The sequence below is a fragment of the Mobula hypostoma genome, chromosome 30 (genome assembly GCF_963921235.1).
Source record: "Mobula hypostoma chromosome 30, sMobHyp1.1, whole genome shotgun sequence".
In the NCBI taxonomy this organism is placed as follows: domain Eukaryota; kingdom Metazoa; phylum Chordata; class Chondrichthyes; order Myliobatiformes; family Myliobatidae; genus Mobula; species Mobula hypostoma.
This window is the reverse complement of record NC_086126.1, coordinates 7,073,531-7,093,659: the sequence shown is the minus strand read 5'-3', so window position 1 is coordinate 7,093,659 and position 20,129 is coordinate 7,073,531. Positions and strand designations below refer to the sequence as shown.

Sequence of the window (20,129 nt, the reverse complement as noted above, 5' to 3'; positions counted from 1 at the left end):
CTGATTTGATTTAGACCAGTGGTCCCCAACCAGCGGGCCGCGGACCGGTACCAGGCCGTAAAGCATGTGCTACCGGGCCGCGAGGAAATGATAGGAGTCAGCTGCACCTTTCCTCATTCCCTGTCACGCACTGTTGAACTTGAACATAGGGTTGCCAACTGTCCCATATTAGCCGGGGCATCCTGTATATTGGGCTAAATTGATTTGCCCTTGTCCTGTATTTCCCCCGCTAAGGTACAGCTTTTCTATGAAACCTTTCGTGCTGAAATCGTAAAGCGAAGAAGCAATTACCATAATTTATAAGGGAAAATTTTTTGAGCGTTCCCAGACCCAAAAAATAACCTACCAAATCATACCAAATAACACATAAAACCTAAAATAACACTAACATATAGTAAAAGCAGGAATGATATGATAAATACACAGCCTATATAAAGTAGAAATAATGTATGTACAGTATAGTCGGGAAGATTAAGCCAAAACCGATTTGTGGAAAAAAAATCGGCACGTACGTGCATGCGCACGTCACATATACGCACGTCACTCATGCGCACACAGGTGCCCGCGCAAGGCTTCATGGTCATGGTAGACTTTCTCGGGGTAAACCCAAGTGTCCCGGGATTTGACTGCTACTTTTGTCCCTTATTTGGGAGTGAGAAAGTTGGCAACCCTAACTGTAAAAGACATGTTGAGGTGAGTTTAACCCTACTTGAACACCACCCCCCCACCCGGTCGGCCGGTCCGCGGAGCAAAAACGGTTGGGAACCCCTGATTTAGACTGTAGACCATTTAGATATAGGAGCAGGATTAGGGCATTCGGCCCATCGATTCTGCCCTGCCATTTAATCATGGTTGATCCAGTTCCCTCTCAGCCCCAATCTCCTGCCTTCTCCCCATATCCCTTCATGCCCTGACCAGTCAAGAACCCATCACCCCTGCCTTAAATATGCCCAATGACTTGGCCCCCCAACGACACTAACAACTTCACTGTAGGTTTCGATGTACATTTGATAAATAAAGCTAATCTCTTTAATCATTATTTGTCATTGAAACGTACAGTGGAACGTGTCATTTGCGCCAACGCCCAAGGATTGTGCTGGGGGCAGCTAGCAAGCATGGTTATGTTTCTGGTACCGACATAGCCTGCCGACAGCTTAATAACCCTACCTGTGTGTCTTTGGGCTGTGGGAGGAAATCCACACGGTCACGGGGAGAATGAACAATACAGACAGCAGCGGTGGGGGTAGGGGAGGGAAATAAAAGCTCATCTTTATCTTTAATGTCGCCCCTTCCCCATTCGCCGGGAATCTCAGACGTAGCGGGGGCAAGGGCCCACCCACGGCGGGGCCGTCTCCCCGCGTGGTACAGAGGGAAGGGGGTGTCACGCGGCCCCTCACTGAATGGGAAACAGGAACCATGCGGGGAAGTGTAGATCACCGATGGACTGGATCACGCTGTTCCTCTCTAGTAACTGGAAACCCTCGCCTTTCCCACATCCCTGTCACCACAAGTCACAGAGGTTGAACAGAGAGACCTGGGAATGCACAGTGACATTTTCTTGAAAGTAGCATCAGGGTTCCTGTTATTTTTTCACATATCAGGGCGTTGAATACAGGAGTCGGGACGTTACGATGCTAAGCAGGATGAGGAAACATATTTCTTCCATACTAGCTGCGGCATTGGCTTCCTGTACCGTTTAGAATTCTTTTTAAAGTTCTCTTACTTGTTTTTAAAGCTCTTGGTGATCTGGGACCGGAGTACATCACAGAATCAGTTTCGTTTTAGAATCCTGCTCGAGCTCCCAGGTCATCTTTTGCCCCTCTCTTAAACCTAAACAACCTCCTTCAAAAGATTACTGGCAGGTCAGCATGGTTTGAACTACACGCCCAAACTGGAATTCAATAACTAAAAATGTAAGGGATGCAGACTCAGTTGACACTAAAATTTTAAACGCCAGCTCAAAACCTATTTGTTTAACCTTACTTTTAACTAACATCTTTTTGTCTTTTATTTTCATGGTTTTTTAAAAAAATTATTTTCATCTTTGTACCTTTACCCCTATGTAAAGTAGTTTTAATTACACCATCTGTATGAAAAGTGCTCTATGGACAAAGTTGTTATTAGTATTTTTCCAACCTGATGGCATGAATACCGATTTCTCCTTCCAGTAGAAAAAATTTCCCTCCCCCTCCCCTCTTCCTCTTTTCCACTCTCTGACCTTTTATCTCATCTCACCTCCCTATCACCTTCTCCTGAGTCCCCTCCTCCTTCTCTTTCTCCTATGGACAACTCTCCTTTCCTGTCAGATTCCTTCCTCTCCAGCCCTTTACCTTTCCAACCCATCTGGCTTCACCTAGCACTTTCTCCTCCCTCCCATCCTTTTATTTTGGCACCTTCCTCGGTCCTTTCCAGTCCAGAAGAAGGGTCTTGGCCTGAAACGCCAACTGTTTATTCACCTCCATAGATGCTGCCCAGCCTGCTGAGTTCCTCCAGCATTTTGTATGTGTGTGTGCGTGTGTGTGTGTGTGTGTGTGTGTGTGTGTGTGTGTGTGTGTGTTGTCATTATTATTGTGTTCCATTGAAGTCATATAAGATGTTGGTGGGGCCTGATTTGGAGTTCTGCGTGCAGTTCTGGTCTCCTACCTACAGGAAAGGTGTTAGAGCATGAAACATTAAAGCTCTCTCTTTCCACACGTGGAAACAGCAGCAACACGTGGTGAACGCAGCAGGCCAGGCAGCATCTCTAGGAAGAGGTACAGTCGACGTTTCGGGCCGAGACCCTTCGTCAGGACTAACTGAAAGAAGAGCTAGTAAGAGATTTGAAAGTGGGAGGGGGAGGGGGGATCCGAAATGATAGGAGAAGACAGGATGGGGAGGGATGGAGCCAAGAGCTGGACAGTTGCAAAATATGGTCAAAAAGTTGAAGGGCCGAAGAAATTATAGATGGGGAGCAGTGAGAGAGGGTTTCACTAAACTCCCGTCGAAAAGAAGATTTAAACTTCTTCAGTGTAGGCATCACTGAAAGAGGCTTCGCAGTAGTGAATTTTAAAACGCAAACACGAGGAGATTTGCAGGTGCTGGAGTGATGCCTACACTGAAGTTTAAATCTTCTTTTCGACGGGACTTTAGTGAAACCCTCTCTCACTGCTCCCCATCTGTAATTTCCCTGGCCCTTCAACTTTTCAACCATATTTTGCAACTTTCCAGCTCTTGGCTCCATCCCTCCCCCTCCTGTCTTCTCCTATCATTTCAGATCTCCCCCTCCCCCTCCCCCTCCCCACTTTCAAATCTCTTACTGTCTCTTCATTCAGTTAGTCCTGACGAAGGGTCTCGGCTGGAAACGTCGACTGCACTTTTTCCTAGAGATGTTGCCTGGCCTGCTGCGTTCACCAGCACTTTTTGTGTGTGTTGCTTGAATTTTCAGCATCTGCAGATATCCTCGTGTTTGCGTCTGTCCACACGTGCTGTCTTGCAACCCGTCAGCCACTCCAGTGCAAGTGGAGAACCACTGTCCAAGCTGGCTCCAAACCCCGCACTTGAAACTTGACAGAGTGCAGAGAAAATTTACAAGGGTCTTGGCAGGATTGAGGGTCTGAGTTACAGGGAAAAGTTAAATAGGTTAGGACTTTATTCACTGGAGCGTAGGAGAAGGAAGGATATATAAAATTATGAGGGTATAGATAGGGTAAACACAAGTGGGCTTTTTCTACTGAGGTTGGGTGGGGCTAACTAGAGGTCATGGGTTAAGGGTGAAAGGTGAAATATTCCAGCAGATCCTGAGGGGTGGGGGGGGACATCTTCACTCCAAGGGTGGTGTGAATGAGCTGCCAGCAGAAGTGGTAGACGCAGGATCAGTTGTCACGTTTAAGATAAGTTTGGATAAGTACATGAAGGGGTGCAGGTAGGTGGGACTAAACTGGAAATGGGCTAGCACAGACTAGATGGGCTGAAGGGCCTTTTTCAGTGCTGTAGTGCCCCATGACTCTGTGATTTTATCCCAATGAGCACCATGGCAATAACTGGATAATCAGCCTGGTTTCTGCTGGGATTTCTAACCCAACACTTGCCAGGCAGGGCTTTGATTGGATTCCTCCTCCTCCCTCTCCTTCGTTGTCCATGGAGCTCTGGGCTTGTGCTTCTTTTGTCCCCTGTAGGAATGTGCCTGAACTGGACCTTTTTACATTCTCCCAGCGGATCCAGGAGAGAATTCTGGGGCCCATCTCGCTGTGGTGTCTCCGTGCTGGGCTGGAAGGCAGAGCCTCGCTTCAATATACAGTCCTGTCCAGCCGCCCCTCTCTCAGCACGGCACCCCCCCCCCTTACCAACCCACCCACAGCGCACAGCTTCCTTCTCACCCCTCCCAGAGTAAGGTGCTCCCCTCCCCACTCCTCCCCCAGTGCAGTGCTCCCTCCTCACCACCCCTCCCGCAATGTGATGCTCCTTCCCACTCTGCCGTCCCATAGAGCAGTGCTCCCTCCTCACTGCCCCTCCCTCACAGTGGTGCTCCCTCCTCACCGCCCCCCCACACTGTGACTCTCCCTCCTCACCAGTGCTGTCTCCTCATCGCTCCTCTGACTGCACGGCGTTCCCTCCTCACTGCCCCTCCCTCACTGTGGTGCTCCCTCCTCACTGCCCCTCCCTCACTGTGGTGCTCCCTCCTCACTGCCCCTCCCTCACTGTGACGCTCCCTCCTCACCGCCCCCCCACACTGTGATGTTCCCTCCTCTCTGCCCCACCCACACTGCTCTGCTCCCTCCTTTCCGCCCCCACTCACTGTGACGCTCCCTCCTCACTGCCCCTCCCTCACTGTGATGCCCCCACACTGTGACGTTCCCTCCTCTCCGCCCCTCCCTCACTGCTCTGCTCCCTCCTCTACGCCCCTCCCTCACTGCTCTGCTCCCTCCTCATCGCCCCTCCCTCACTGCTCTGCTCCCTCCTCATCACCCCTCCCTCACTGCTCTGCTCCCTCCTCACCACCCCTCCCTCACTGCTCTGCTCCCTCCTCTCTGCCCCTCCCTCACTGCTCTGCTCCCTCCTCATCGCCCCTCCCACACTGCTCTGCTTCCTCCTCTCTGCCCCTCCCTCACTGCTCTGCTCCCTCCTCATCGCCCCTCCCACACTGCTCTGCTCCCTCCTCTCTGCCCCTCCCTCACTGCTCTGCTCCCTCCTCATCGCCCCTCCCTCACTGCTCTGCTCCCTCCTCATCGCCCCTCCCACACTGCTCTGCTTCCTCCTCTCTGCCCCTCCCTCACTGCTCTGCTCCCTCCTCATTGCCCCTCCCACACTGCTCTGCTTCCTCCTCTCCGCCCCTCCCTCACTGCTCTGCTCCCTCCTCACCACCCCTCCCTCACTGCTCTGCTCCCTCCTCACCACCCCTCCCTCACTGCTCTGCTCCCTCCTCTCTGCCCCTCCCTCACTGCTCTGCTCCCTCCTCATTGCCCCTCCCACACTGCTCTGCTCCCTCCTCACCACCCCTCCCTCACTGCTCTGCTCCCTCCTCATTGCCCCTCCCACACTGCTCTGCTCCCTCCTCATCGCCCCTCCCACACTGCTCTGCTTCCTCCTCTCCGCCCCTCCCACACTGCTCTGCTCCCTCCTCATCGCCCCTCCCTCACTGCTCTGCTCCCTCCGCACCACCCCTCCCTCACTGCTCTGCTTCCTCCTCTCCGCCCCTCCCACACTGTGACGTTCCCTCCTCACCACCCCTCCCTCACTGCTCTGCTCCCTCCTCTCCGCCCCTCCCACACTGTGACGTTCCCTCCTCACCACCCCTCCCTCACTGCTCTGCTCCCTCCTCACCACCCCTCCCTCACTGCTCTGCTCCCTCCTCGTCGCCCCTCCCTCACTGCTCTGCTCCCTCCTCGTCGCCCCTCTCGTTGTGGTACGCTTCCGTTAATGTGGTGCCTGCAAGTACTGACAATGGGAATGTTGTTCTGTGTTCAGGGACTCGAGTATCTGGAGTTGAGGCTTGCATTTATGGAGAGGGACAAGATTACAGGAAGACCCCTGTTTCGATTTCAAACGGTCGTTTGCTGTCAGATTTTACCCGCACCGACATTGTGTGTGCAGAGAGTGGGTCTGGTTCAAAGGTCACAAGTAACAGTTCAAGTTTATTGTCATCTGCCTGTACATGAGAGCAACCAAACAAAACACAATGCAGAGCACGATGCATCCACAAAACACACAGCACATAAAACAAAGTGTTACCACAAATAAGTTATTAAAATACAATTGAAAGTGCATGTAGCGCACAGCACAGGTAAGCCGTAAGCTGCTGGCTGTCATAGCGACGAGACCTCGGTGGAGACAGGTTATTCATTAGTCTCAAAGCCTGAGGGAAGAGACTGTTACCTAATCTGGCAGTCCCAGTCCTGATGCTCCTGTGCCTCCTTCCTGACGGTCGTGGGTCAGAGAGAAACATAGAAAACCTACAGCACAATACAGGCCCTTCGGCCCACAAAGTTGTGCTGAACATGTCCCTACATTAGAAATTACTAGGGTTACCCATAGCCCTCTATTTTTCTAAGATCCATGTACCTATCCAAGTTTCTTAAAAGACCCTATTGTTTCCGCCTCCACCACCGTTGCCGGCAGCCCATTCCACACACTCACCACTCTCTGTGTAAAAAATTTACCCCTGACATCTCCTCTGTACCTACTCCCCAGCACCTTAAACCTGCGTCCTCTTGTGGCAACCATTTCAGCCCTGGGAAAAAGCCTCTGACTATCCACATGATCAATGCCTCTCTTTATCTTATACACCTCTATCAGGTCACCTCTCATCCTCTGTCGCTCCAAGGAGAAAAGGCCGAGTTCACTCAACCTGTTTTGATAAGGCATGCTCCCCAATCCAGGCAACGTCCTTGTAAATCTCCTCTGCACCCTTTATCTGGTTTCCACATCCTTCCTGTAGTGAGGCGACCAGAACAGAACACAGTACTCCAAGTGGGGTCTGGCCAGGGTCCTATATAGCTGCAACATTATCTCTCGGTTCTTAAACTCAATCCCACGATTGATGAAGGCCAATGCACCATATGCCTTCTTAACCACAGAGTCAACCTGCGTAGCACTTTTAAGTGTCCTATGGACTTGGACCCCAAGATCCCCCTGATCTTCCACACTGCCAAGAGTCTTACCATTAATGCTATATTCATATTTGGCCTACCAAAATGAACCACCTCACACTTATCTGGGTTGAATTCCATCTGCCACTTCTCAGCCCAGTTTTGCATCCTATCAATCCCGTTGTAACCCCTGACAGCCCTCCACACTATCCACAACACCCCCAACCTTTGCGTCATCAGCAAATTTACTAACCCATCCCTCCACTTCCTCATCCAGGCCATTTATAAAAATCACAAAGAGTAGGGGTCCCAGAACAGATCCCTGAGGCACACCACTGGTCACTGACTTCCATGCAGAATATGACCCGTCTACAACTACTGTGGGCAAGCCAGTTCTGGATCCACAAAGCAATATCCCCTTGGATCCCATGCCTCCTTACTTTCTCAATAAGCCTTGCATGGGGTACCTTGTCAAATGCCTTGCTGAAATCCATATACACTACATCTACAGCTCTTCCTTCATCAATGTGTTTAGTCACATCCTCAAAAAATTCAATCAGGCTCGTATGGCACAACCTGCCCTTGACAAAGCCATGCTGACTGTTCCTGATCACCTCTCCAAATGTTCATAAATCCTGCCTCTCAGGATCTTCTCCATCAACTTACCAACCACTGAAGTAAGACTCACTGGTCTATAGTTTCCTGGGCTATCTCTGCTCCCTTTCTAGAGATTGTGGGATAGGATGTGAGGATCCCACAAAATGCTCCGGGCCCTTTGTCTAGAACGCTCCTGTTAGAGTGATCCTCTGTGAAAACAATCACAGAGTGAGCTGTCTCTGAGGGGGAGTTGCTGGAGGGGCGATCCCATGGGGGTTAATGGGGCAGAACCCTGGGTAATGAAAGAAGTACAGAGGAAGGTGAACTGACACGTATGACTAATGTCAGGTTGCAAATTCTAGTGAGAGCCAGGCTGGTTAAAGGTTAATCCCAAAGGAAAGTGAAACTAATATTAACTATCTGAATCAGACTTATTTTCAAGCAAAGATAACAAAATTAGCTGCCAATTAATCCAGAATGCAAACACCTTTATCTCTGCCATAATAAAAGTTAAACAGAGCAAATGAAAAAAGCTCTGAACTCGGGACTAGGCCAGAATTGTTCAGCATACAGGAGGGAGATTGAAAATCTGGCTTCGCAGCAACAACCTCTCACTCAATGTCAGCAAGACCAAGGAACTGATTATTGACTTCAGGAGAGGGTAACTGCCCATGAGCCAGTACTCATTGGAACATCAGAGTGGAGGGGGTCAGTAACTGGGTGTCACTATCTCAGAGGACCTGTCCTGGACCCATCATATAAATGTAATTGCAAAGAAAATACGACAGTTTCTCTCCTTCCTCAGGAGTCTGAGGATATTTGGCATGTCATCAAAAACCTCTATAGATGGGCGGTGGAAAGCGTTGCTGACTGGCTGCATCACAGCCTGGTGTGGGAGTACCAACACCTTTGAATGGAAAATCCTACAAAAGGGTAGTGGATTCGGCCCAGTGCATCACGGGCAAAGCCCTCCCAACTATTGAGCGCATCTATATGAAACACTGTCGCAGGAAAACAGCCTCCATCATCAGAGATCCCCACCACCCAGGCCACGCTCTCTTCTCGCTGCTGCCGTCAGGAAGAAGGTACAGGAGCCTCAGGACTCACACCACCAGGTTCAGGAACAGTTACTACCCCTCAACCATCAGACTCTTCATCTAAAGGGGATAACTACATTCATTCTATTTCTGGTGTTGCCACAACCAATAACCTCACTTAAAAGATTCTTTTATCTTGTTATTTCATGCTCTTGTTACTTACTGCTATTTGCTTATATGAGGGGTGATTGATAAGTTCGTGGCCTAAGGTAGGAGTCAAATTTAGAAAACCTAGCGCATTTATTTTTCAACATAGTCCCCTCCTACATTTACACACTTAGTCCGGCGGTCGTGGAGCATATGGTTCTTGGACCTCCAGAAGGTGTCCACAGCAGGGAAGGGAAGGGAACGTCGACTCAGACCATGAGAGGCCTGCGTCGGGCATTTTCATGCCTTACAAGGCGCAGATTGGAAGTCTGTGTGGGGCGCCACTCTTCGCACAGACTAGAGCAATGTGTGGTTAAGTGCCTTGCTCAAGGGCACAAACATGCTGCCACAGCTGAGGCTCGAACTAGCGACCTTGAGATCACTAGACGAACGCCTTAACCACTTGGCCACATGCCCAACAGAAAGTGTCCACAGCAGGGGTGATTGATAAGTTTGTGGCCTAAGGTAGAAGGAGATGAGTTATACAGCTCTCGTTACATGCACGTGCAGTTCAACTCTGTCAGTGATTATGCAGAAAGTTTGAGGTTAATAACTCATCAGGGGTGATTGATACGTTCGTGGCCTAAGGTAGAAGGAGATGAGTTATTAACTTCAAACTTTCTGCATATTCACTCAAAGAGTTGAAGTGCATGTGCATGTAACGAGAGCTGTATAACTCCAACACGAGGAATGAACATTGACTTCTCTAACTTCCGCTAATGCCCCACCTCCCCCTCGTACCCCATCCATTATTTATATTGCTACGTACCCCGTAACTGGGTTGCCAAACCAGCAGAAATGGACCACTTAGTTGGAGTCTGGATTACTGGAACTAAGAAAGTTTTATTAAAGAAATAAGTAACACAGTACTCTAATCGTAAGGATATAAATGCAACAGGTTAGCAATGATAAAACACACATGTACACAGAACTAGGATAATAGGATCAATCAAGCTCTATCGCAGTCTAGGGGGTAAAATGATCGGTCTCAAGTGACGCAGAGTTCAGTTCAGTTCGCAGTAATTGCTGTTGTGCCGTTGGGGAGAGAGAGAGAGAGAGAGAGAGAGAGAGAGAGCGAATGATGATATTCAAATCGGATTCAAACAGACCTTTGATATTCCTCGCAGTTAGCTTTCGGGCGAGCCCTTTGTAATGTCTTCTGAGGTCACTGACTGTGACCCCTCCGTTCCGGATACGATCGTTCTTCTGCGGTGAACCCGGCAGCCAGGCAAGGGTGGACACACACACCAGGTTCCCGCCGATCGTACCTTTTCACCCTGTGTGTCTATGGTCAGTCCTGTGACCAGACCTCCAAAACTCCCACCAACTTGTGGGGGGGGGGCACACCGCACTTCCAGGGTCTCGTTATCTCGTGGTGCCGTGGTGTGTCCTCTGCCTTAGCGAACCTGTTCCTTTTATCCCCCTTCTGGGGTATTGCCTGTCCGTCAAATTTCAAACAGTTCAGGTTCAAAGCAACCGGTCTGACAATACTCGGAACTGTGTCTCTTTTCGTTAATCTCTCTCGTCTTCCATTAACATTTGGAATGTTTCTCTCTTTGTCTCTCTCTTATCTCTCTTATTGGCATCAATCTTCTGATAACTTGGTCTTTTGTCACAATATACACACATTCCTTCTCTCACTCTCCTTTTTCTCCCTCTGTCCCTCTCACTATACCCCTTGCCCATCCTCTGGGTTTCCCCCCTCCCCCTTTTCCTTCTCTCTGGGCCTCCTGTCCCATGATCCTGTCATATCCCCTTTGCCAATCACCTGTCCAGCTCTTGGCTCCATCCCTCCCCCTCCTGTCTTCTCCTATCATTTCAGATCTCCCCCTCTCCCTCCCACTTTCAAATCTCTTACTAGCTCTTCCTTCAGTTAGTCCTGACGAAGGGTCTCGGCCCGAAACGTCGACTGTACCTCTTCCTAGAGATGCTGCCCGGCCTGCTGCGTTCGCCAGCAACTTTGATGTGTGTTGCTGTATAACTCGTCTCCTTCTACCCCAGGCCACGAACTTATCAATCACCCTTGCTGTGGACACTTTCTGGAGGTCCAAGATCCGTATGCTCCACGACTGCTGGACTAAGTGTGTAAATGTAGGAGGGGACTATGTTGAAAAATAGATGTGCTAGGTTGTCTAAAATGGACTCCTTCTAGCTTTGGCCACGAACTTATCAATCACCCCTGGTATTTGTATTTACACAGTTTGTTGTCGTTTATACTCTTCCCCCTTTCATTGATCCTGTTTACAGTTACTGTTCTACAGATTTGCTGAGGATGCCCGCAGAAAAATGAATCTTAGGATTGTATGTGGGGACACGTACGTACTTTTACTTTGTCTGTGCTCGGTCTGAGATGCATTCCTTCCTCTCTTCCCCCCCCCCCACCCCCCACCTTCTTATTCTGGCTTCTTCCCCCTCCCTTTCCAGTCCCGATGAAGGGTCTCGCCCCAAAATGTGTGTGTGTGTGTGTGTGTGTGTGTGTGTGTTGGTTGCTCTGGGTTTCCAGTAGGTGCAGAACCCTTGTGCTGATGCAAATTCTGTTTGTCGTCGCTCTGTCTCGAAGTGTTTTCTGAATTGCTGTGTGTGCTTCAACAACACTCCTAAGTGTTACGTAGTATTACGTACCCCGTAACTGGGTTGCCAAACCAGCAGAAATGGACCACTTAGTTGGAGTCTGGATTACTGGGACTAAGAAAGTTTTTATTAAAGAAATAAGTAACACAGTATTCTAATAGTAAGGATATAAATGCAACAGGTTAGCACTGATAAAACATGCATGTACACAGAACTAGATAATAGGATCAATCAAGCTCTATCGCAGTCTAGGGCTAAATGATCAGTCTCAAGTGACGCAGAGTTCAGTTCAGTTCGCAGTAATCGCCGTGGTGCCATTGGGGAGAGAGAGAGAGAGAGAGCGCGCGAATGATGATTTTCAAATCGGATTCAAACAGACCTTTGATATTCCTCGCAGTTAGCTTTCGGGTGAGCCCTTTGTAATGTCTTCTGAGGTCACCGACTGTGACCCCTCCGTTCCGGATACAATCGTTCTTCTGCAGTGAACCCGGCACCCAGGCAAGGGTGGACACACACACCAGGTTCCCGCCGATCGTACCTTCTCACCCTGTGCATCTATGGTTGATCCTGCGACCAGACCTCCAAACTCCCACCAACTTGTGGGGGGGGGCACACCGCACTTCCAGGGTCTCGTTATCTCGTGGTGTCGTGGTGTGTCTCTTGCCTTAGTGAACCTGTTCCTTTTATTCCCCTGCTGGGGTATCGCCTGTCCATCAAACTTCAAACAGTTCAGGTTCAAAGCAACCGGTCTGACAATACTCGGAACTGTGTCTCTTTTCGTTAATCTCTCTCGTCTCTCATTAACATTTGGAATGTTTCTCTCTTTGTCTCTCTCTTATCAGCATCAATCTTCTGATAACTTGGTCTTTTGTCATAGTAGCACCTTTCTGTAATTGCCATATCTCAGACGAGCTAATACCGATTTCATGGTTTAACTACACAAAGGTTCTGTAAGTAACTGGTTTTGCTGTCAAGTCTCGTAACTGCTTTTTTCTTTTTCAGTATTTTTATTGATTTCTATATAGAAGAATACAGAGTTCAAGAGAATACACATTATAAAACAAAAGACAGAATATAATAATACCAAATACAGTATATTAAATCACATTAACGAACTCCTTACTCTATATTCATATGGATTAGATTAATTCGTGTATTAGAATAGAATATAAACAATTTTATTAAAAAAAGATCTACACCCACTACCAAAGTCAAAGCTGTTTGGGGAAAAAAAAGAAAAAACCTATCAGATAATAAAATATACTATTAACCAACTTCTGTACTTTAACAAGAAGTCGACGATTATGAAAATAATTTAAAAACGGCCCCCACAAATTTTGAAAATCTTGGTTAGATTCAGAAATTGAACAACAAATCTTTTCTAAATTTAGGCATGCCATAACATCCTGTAACCACTGAACATGATTAGGCGGAACAGCACCCTTCCATTTAAACAAAAGCGCCCTCCTAGCCGTAAGAGAGAGAAATTCCAGAATGTGCAGATCAGATGTCTTCAAGATGATATCTTTCCTTCCAACAATACCAAATAGGGCAGTCAAAGGATTAGCCTTAAAATTTACTTTAAAGAGTGCAGAAAATGTTTGGAATACTTCCTTCCATTATTTTCCAAGACTTGGGCGCGTCCAAAACATACGAATAAGTGAAGCTTCTCCATTGTTACAGCTATCACAGTCGGGAGATGGTAACCATTTCTGAATTGTGTCTTGCAGGTCCCGATGTTGGTGCCGGGTCTGATTTACCCCATTGATACCTTTGTGCAATGTCTGAGTGACAGGGGCATTTCCGACACCATCAAGGTGAGGCGGGGCGGCGGTCACAATTTGCCCCTTCCGCAAACTTGGAACATTGTGTTCGGTTCTGGTCATCTCACTGGATGAGGGAGCTTTGGAGAGGGTGCAGAAGAAAGATGAGGGGTGACCACATTGAATGGCCTCGATAGAGTGGATGTGGAGAGGATGTTTCCTATGGTGGGAGGGGTAGAAGGACGTCCGTTTAGAGCAGAGATGAGAGTGGCGAATCTGTGGAATTTGTTGCCTCAGACAGCTGCGGAGGTCAGATCTTCAGGTAAGTTTAAGGCGGAGGTCAATAGATTCTGGATTGGTCGGGGCATGAAGGGATACAGGGAGAAGGCAGGGGATCACACAGAGAGTGGTGAATCTGTGGAATTCTCTGCCACAGGAAACAGCTGAGGCCAGTTCATTGGCGATATTTAAGAGGGAGTTAGATATGGCCCTTGTGGCTAAAGGGATCAGGGGGTATGGAGAGAAGGCAGGTACAGGGTTCTGAGTTGGATGATCAGCCATGATCATACTGAATGGCGGTGCAGGCTCGAAGGGCCGAATGGCCTACTCCTGCACCTATTTTCTATGTTTCTATGGGGGCTGAGAGGGAAAATGGATCAGCCATGGTGAAATGGCAGAGCAGACTCGATGGGCCAAGTGGCCTAATTCTGCTCCAAAATCTTATGGTCTTATGGAGTTTTACCAGAATACTGCCTGGATTGGAGAGCGTGTCTTCTGAGGAAACGCTGAGCAAGTTTAGGCTTTTCCGTTTGGAGCAAAGGAGGATGAGAGGTGTATAAGATGATCCGAGGCATAGATGGAGTAAAGAGCCAGCACCTTCATCCCAGGGCAGCAGGAGGGGGTATCATTTTAAGGTGATTGGAGGGATGTCAGAGGTAGGTTTTATTTTACTCTTAGGGCAGTAGTTGTGTGGAATGCCCTGCCAGGGATGGTGACTCTGAGGTAGGCACATGAGGAAAGTTATGGGGGAGGGAATGGTTTCTTTGATCTTAGTTGAAAAGGTTGGCACAACATTGTGGGCCGAAGGGCCTGTACTGTTCTATGTATCTTGGGGCCAGAGCTTTCCATCTCCCGCTCCCCTCCATCCTGCAGCGGTAAACCAAGGCCCTGCCATTTCCTGCCACGTCAGTCTGAGTGGGCTGAGGTGTTCAGCTCGGGAAGGGGCCGCCGCCATAGAGTGCTGACCCAGGCCCGTCCCGTACCCGACCGCCGCCCCACAGCAGACACTGGCCCTCTGCTGCGTCGGGGAGAACAGGTAAAATCAGCGTGGACGCACAGCAAATGAAGCTGATCTTTTCATTTTGTCCCAGAATCTCCTTCCGTGGCCCAAGGTCGATGCACAGCAACAATACCTTGTGTTTGCTTGGTGACCTTGGGCTGCAGGAGGAGGTGTTGGAACAGAAGGCGTTGGCTTTATTTGCCACACGTACATCGAGCCATACAGTGAAAGGCGTTGTTTTGCATCCTCCACTCTCTGAGTAAAAAAAACTTGTCCTAGAACCTACCCCCTCTCATGTTCATCACGTATTAGACGTTTCAACACTGGGGAACAGATACTCCCTGTCCATTCTATCTATGCCTCTCATAACCTTGTAAACCTCTATCAGATCTCCCCTCAGCCTCCACTGCTCCAGAGAAAACAGCCCAAGTTTATCCAGCCTCTTGTCATAGCACACACTCTCTAAACCAGGCAGCATCCTGGTAAACTTCTTCTGCACCCTCTCCAAAGCCTCAACGTCCTTCCCAGAGTGGGGAACCAGAACTGAACGCAATACTCCAGATGTGGCCAAACCAGAGTTTTATAAAGTTGCAACATAACCACCTGACTTTTAAACTCAATGCCCTAACTAATAAAAGTAAGCATTCCATAAGCCTTCTTAACCACCTTTTTGACCTGTGTGGTCACTTTCAAGGAGCTCCGAACTTGGACCCCAAGATCTCTCTGCTCGGGAAAGATTTAAAGATTAGCTTTATTTGTCACATGTTGTAGAGTGCTGGTGCAGGGACCCAATGGCAGACCCAGTACTGTGCACACAGTGATATTAACTGAGCAACAAGACCAGAGACGCAAACAAAGCCGGCGTCGAAGTTCAGGCAGAGATCAGAACATCCAGAGAACTCCAAAGATCAGTATCAGGAAACAGGCAGAGTCAAAAACCAGAACAATCAAGATAAACAGGCGAAATCCAGGTCAGCAAACAGGCAGGATCAATACTCAGAAGGACAGAGTTCAGATACGGATGCTGGAAAGGCTCAGGAAAACTCACGGGCACAATCTGACAACAAACAGGTGAAAACCCAGGACTGAAATACACTGAGCAATAACCAGGCAGGCAGATGATAGGTGGAGCACAATGAGACACAGGTGGCAGCAATACGGGTAATGTTGAGAAACGGGTGAGAGATGGAGTACTCAGTAATACAGGGGCTGGAGTAGAGCAGGAGTAGGGACAGGAACACATGGGGCATGAAAACAAACAAGGGCACATGGCAATACAAAACCACAGACTGACGGCTAGGGGGCAACACACAAAAAGACAGATTCCAACTGTAAGTACTGGCATGTATAGAAACAAACAGTGAAACACATCACTTGAGGTAATGACCAACAGTACGGGATGGCTGGGGCTTCGGGGCGCCAACATAGCATGCCCACAACTTATTAACCCTAACCTGTCCATCTTTGGACTGTGGGAGGAAACCAGAGCACCCGGAGGAAACCCACGCGGTCACGGGGAGAGAACGTGCAAGCTTTTTGCAGACGGCGGTGGGAATGAAATCAGAGTTGCCGTCACGTGACCTCACATCAGGCTAACTGCTACGCTACCATGCCCCGTTGCGCAGACCAGTTGCTCAGCTGAGGCCTTGTGGAGGAAGAGAGGGCTGGAAGTGTGTAGGGAGGGGAATGTGTCAAGGCCAGAAGTGCAGATACCTCGGAGGGGTGCGGAGCTGAAGGATTTGATTGGGAGGGTGGAGGACAGCGGAGGGGCTTCTGGAGCTGTGCCTCTTTGATACCGGAGGGATATCTTGGACCCAGGCTGCTCCTTCCCAAACAATCGGCCCCATTTGCGCAGGTGGTGGTGGGGGGAATCCGACCCTCTGACCCCCACGAGCATCAGCTGCGGGTGGGTGGTGGGTGGCAGGTTGTATAGGGGACACGGGGCAGGGCCCTGTCAGTGCTCAGAGGCTGGGCTGGTGCCCACTGACCACTGTGCCGTTCTCTTCCCCCACCCCCCCAGGTGTTCGTGCTGCGGGCAGGGAGCTGCTCCCCCCTGCTGACCGCCCATGTCAACATGCCGGTCAGCGAGGGGCCTGCCGTGGGCTGAAGTCCGATCACAGCCTCCGGGCCAGAGGACGGGGGAGTGCAGCCAGCCGTGGAATTCCCGGAGACGTGGCCCCCGGAAAGCCTGCCCCACTCCGCAGGCTACTGTGCACACCTGCAGTGGGGGGGGGGTAGGGGAACAGGCGGTCCTTCTCCCACCTCCCCACCCCCCCCCGGTGCAAACTCTCTGCTGCTCTCCTTTGGCCCGACTCAGGTAGCCCCAGCTCACTGCCACGGTAGGCTGTTGAGATCTTTCTGTGCGCGGGTCGGACTTGGATAGTCTGGGCCCGGAGAGACCGTAGCGTGCTGCGGACATCTCGCTGGTGGTCTTAGGTGAAGTTAATTGGCAGTCACCGAGACTTCACTAACCTCTGTGACCCTGCTGGTACCTGCTCCGTAAGACCCTGAGACATGGGAGCAGAATTAGGCCATTCAGCCCATCGAGTCTGCTCTGCCGTTTGACTGTGATTGACTTATTATCGCTCTCAACCCAACTCTCCTGCCTTCTCCCCGTAACCTTTGACTAATCAAGAACCCATCAACCTCCGCTTTAGATCTCTTGTATTTTCCCCCCTCCCCACCCCCACCGATGCCAGTATCGTATTCCTCCCCTCTGCTCTGACCAGGACTGTGGCTCGTCCAGGCCTTGACGATGGATCAGCCATTGCTGGTCCTGCCCCAGTAGCTTCAAACTGCTCAGGGTGTAGGCCCCCGACCGTGACCCTGGAACGCACTCTCGGTCACCAGCTGACAGACAAGGGGAGTTGTTGGCTGGGGGCTCAGTCTCCAAGGATCACCAGGTGAATGGTTAGGGAACCGGAATAGCAGCGTGTGACGCACAGTTTGGGAGAGCGGGGAAACCTGTTCCAGTATTGGACGTTGGGGAGGGTGTGAATGTGGAACTGATTGGAAAGGGACAGAGTACAACTTGCACAGGAAGCTACTCCCTTCAACGCACACCAAATGCTGGCAGAGCTCAGCAGGCCAGGTAGCATCTGTGGAATGGAGCAAACGGTCAACACTTTGCGACTGATGAAGGGTCTCGGCCCGAAACGTCGACTGTTCACTCTTTTCTACAGATGCTGCCTGACGCGCTGAGCTGCCACAGTGCTTTGTGTGTGGGTGTGTTGCTTTGTATTTCCAGCATCTGCAGACTGACTCGTGTTTGTGAAACCACCCCCGTCACTTGATCAGCAACTCTTGTGTCACCACAAGGCAACGTCAGACAGTTACCACACTGGGTTCTTACGGCTCACTGTGTGACTAGGAGAGGGAGTGCAGTTGTCCCGCAAATGCAAAGTCTTTCATCACCACAACACAGAAACCGGCCCTCCGGCCCGTCTAGTCCATGCTGTTCTGTTATTCTGCCTAGTCCCATTGTCCTGCACCTGGACCATAGACCCCACTCATACCTCTCCCACCCATGTACATATCCAAACTTTGAAAATCGCAATGGAACCCCCGTCCACCATTTCTGCTGCCAGCTCGTTTCGCACTCGCACCGCCCCCGAGTGAAGTTCTCCTTCGATATTTTACCTTTCCCCTGTAACCGCTGACTAGTTCTAATCTCACCCCACTCCAGTGTGAAAGGCCTGCCTGCATTAAGCCCTCTTAAGTTTGCATACCTCTCTCAAATCTCCCCTCATTTTCCTACGTTCCAGGGAATGAAGTCCTGACCGGTTCAACTTCCGCCTACAACTCAGGTCTTCAAGGCCCAGCGACGTCCTTGTAAACCCTCTCTGCACCCTTTCAATCGTATTGATATCTTTCCTGTAGGTCGGTGACCGGAACTGTACACAATACACCAAATTAGGCCTCACCAACATCTTGTACAACTTCAACATACTGTCTCAACGTCTTTAGCCAGTGCCCTGATCTATGAAGGGCAATGTGCTGAAAGGTCTCTTTACGACCCTGTCTAGCTCTCATGCTACTTTCATGAAATTATGGGCCTGTATTCCCAGATCCTTCTACCACACTCCTCAGTGCCCTGCTGTTCACTGTGTAAGACCTACCCTGGTTTGTCCCATCGAAGTGCAACACCTCACACTTGTCTGCAATATCCTTTACCTTACACATAAGGCAATGGCACTATTAAAGCTGGTCTTCAACTCCATGCCTCCCTCTCTTCCCCCTCCAGGTCTAAGGTTGTCGATGAGCCTCCTCTCTTAAAAGATTCCGACCCCTCCTGTTTGCTTTGAGTGAGTGTGGGACCTGGGGCTGAGTTTCCTTCTAACACTAGGGCAGAAGTGGACTGTTCAGCCCAGCAGCTTCACACGGCCACTTCCCTCCTCTTTACCAGTTCCTCCACTCCCTGGTGTCCTTATTCATGTCTACTTAACATATGCAGTGTGTTCTTTATTAGAATCCAGTGTGGACTGGTCAGACTGCATTGTGCTCTGTGTTTATGTGTTAGAATCCAGTGTGGGCCAGTCAGACAGCGCTGTGCGTTGAGTTAGAATCCAGTGTGGGTCAGTCCGACTACACCGTGTTCTGTGTAAGAATCCAGTCTGAGTCAGTCAGACTGTGCTGTGCTCTGTGTTAGGATCCAGTGCGGGTCAGTCCGACTACACTGTGCTCTGTGTTCGACTCCAGTGCGCGACAGACGGCGCAGTGCTTTGTGTTAGAATCCAGTGTGTGGCAGTGATGTGGCACCGTGCTCTGTATTTGGTTCCAGTGTGCCCGTTGCACACTGTACTGTGTTCTGTCTATTGTGAGAAGGGCTTCCCAACGTCGCCCAAGACCAGCAGTCTTTGACTTTGACTTTTTAACTTTCCGTCTCCCTGTCCTCTCTGCTGCTGGTGAATCATTCCCAACTCCCTGAACCGAGGGTAGCGGTTAGTAGTAGCAGTTCAGTTCTGCCTTTGTCCTGTAAGGAGTTTGTATATTCTCCGCGTGGCATGTGTGGGGTTCCCGTTTCCTCCCACATTCCAAAGACATTCCGGTTGGTAGGTTAATTGGTGATTGTAAATTGTCCCGTGGTTAGGCTAGTGTTAAACCAGTGGATTGCCCCGTGTTTGGTTCAGGCTTAACCGGGGTTGTGGGGTCACTGGGGCAGTGTGGCTCAAAGAGCCGGGGGGGGGGGGGCCTGCATCCCTTAATGAGCATGAGCAAATGCACGTTGGACGTACAGACGATATAGTTATATGTAACATTCAATAAAACATACTGGAAACACGCAACAGGTCAGGCAGCATCTGTGGAGATTTCAAACACCTGCTATAATTTGTGTCTGGATATTTTAATTGTGCTGCTATCTGTAGATTAAAGTCCTGTTCTACAAGTTTTGTGTGATGCCTGTTTATACACCAGGGAGCCTGTATAGATCAATTGTCAAACATGCCATCTCAAGGGTGGGGATGACTCAGCATCTAGGAGGGAGAATAAAAGTCTGTCTGAGTGGTGCCACAACAACCTCTCACTCAACCTCAGCAAGACCAAGGAGCTGATTATTGACTCAGGAGGAGGAAACCAGAGGTCGATGAGGTGGAGAGGTCAGCAACTTTAA

The 20,129-nt window shown here is 49.8% G+C and overlaps 1 protein-coding gene across 1 annotated transcript in view; it reads left to right on the top strand.

Annotated features, from left to right (window-relative positions):
* bbs1 (Bardet-Biedl syndrome 1) overlaps nt 1-19,669 on the top strand; it is a 77,509-nt gene extending 57,840 nt beyond the window's left edge. Inside the window, exons 16-17 of the mRNA XM_063036173.1 lie at nt 13,207-13,293; nt 16,539-19,669. Coding sequence (XP_062892243.1) covers nt 13,207-13,293; nt 16,539-16,625 — 174 coding nt within the window. The 3' untranslated portion in view covers nt 16,626-19,669. The remainder of the gene's footprint in view (nt 1-13,206; nt 13,294-16,538) is intronic.
* Nucleotides 19,670-20,129: the final 460 nt, after the last annotated feature.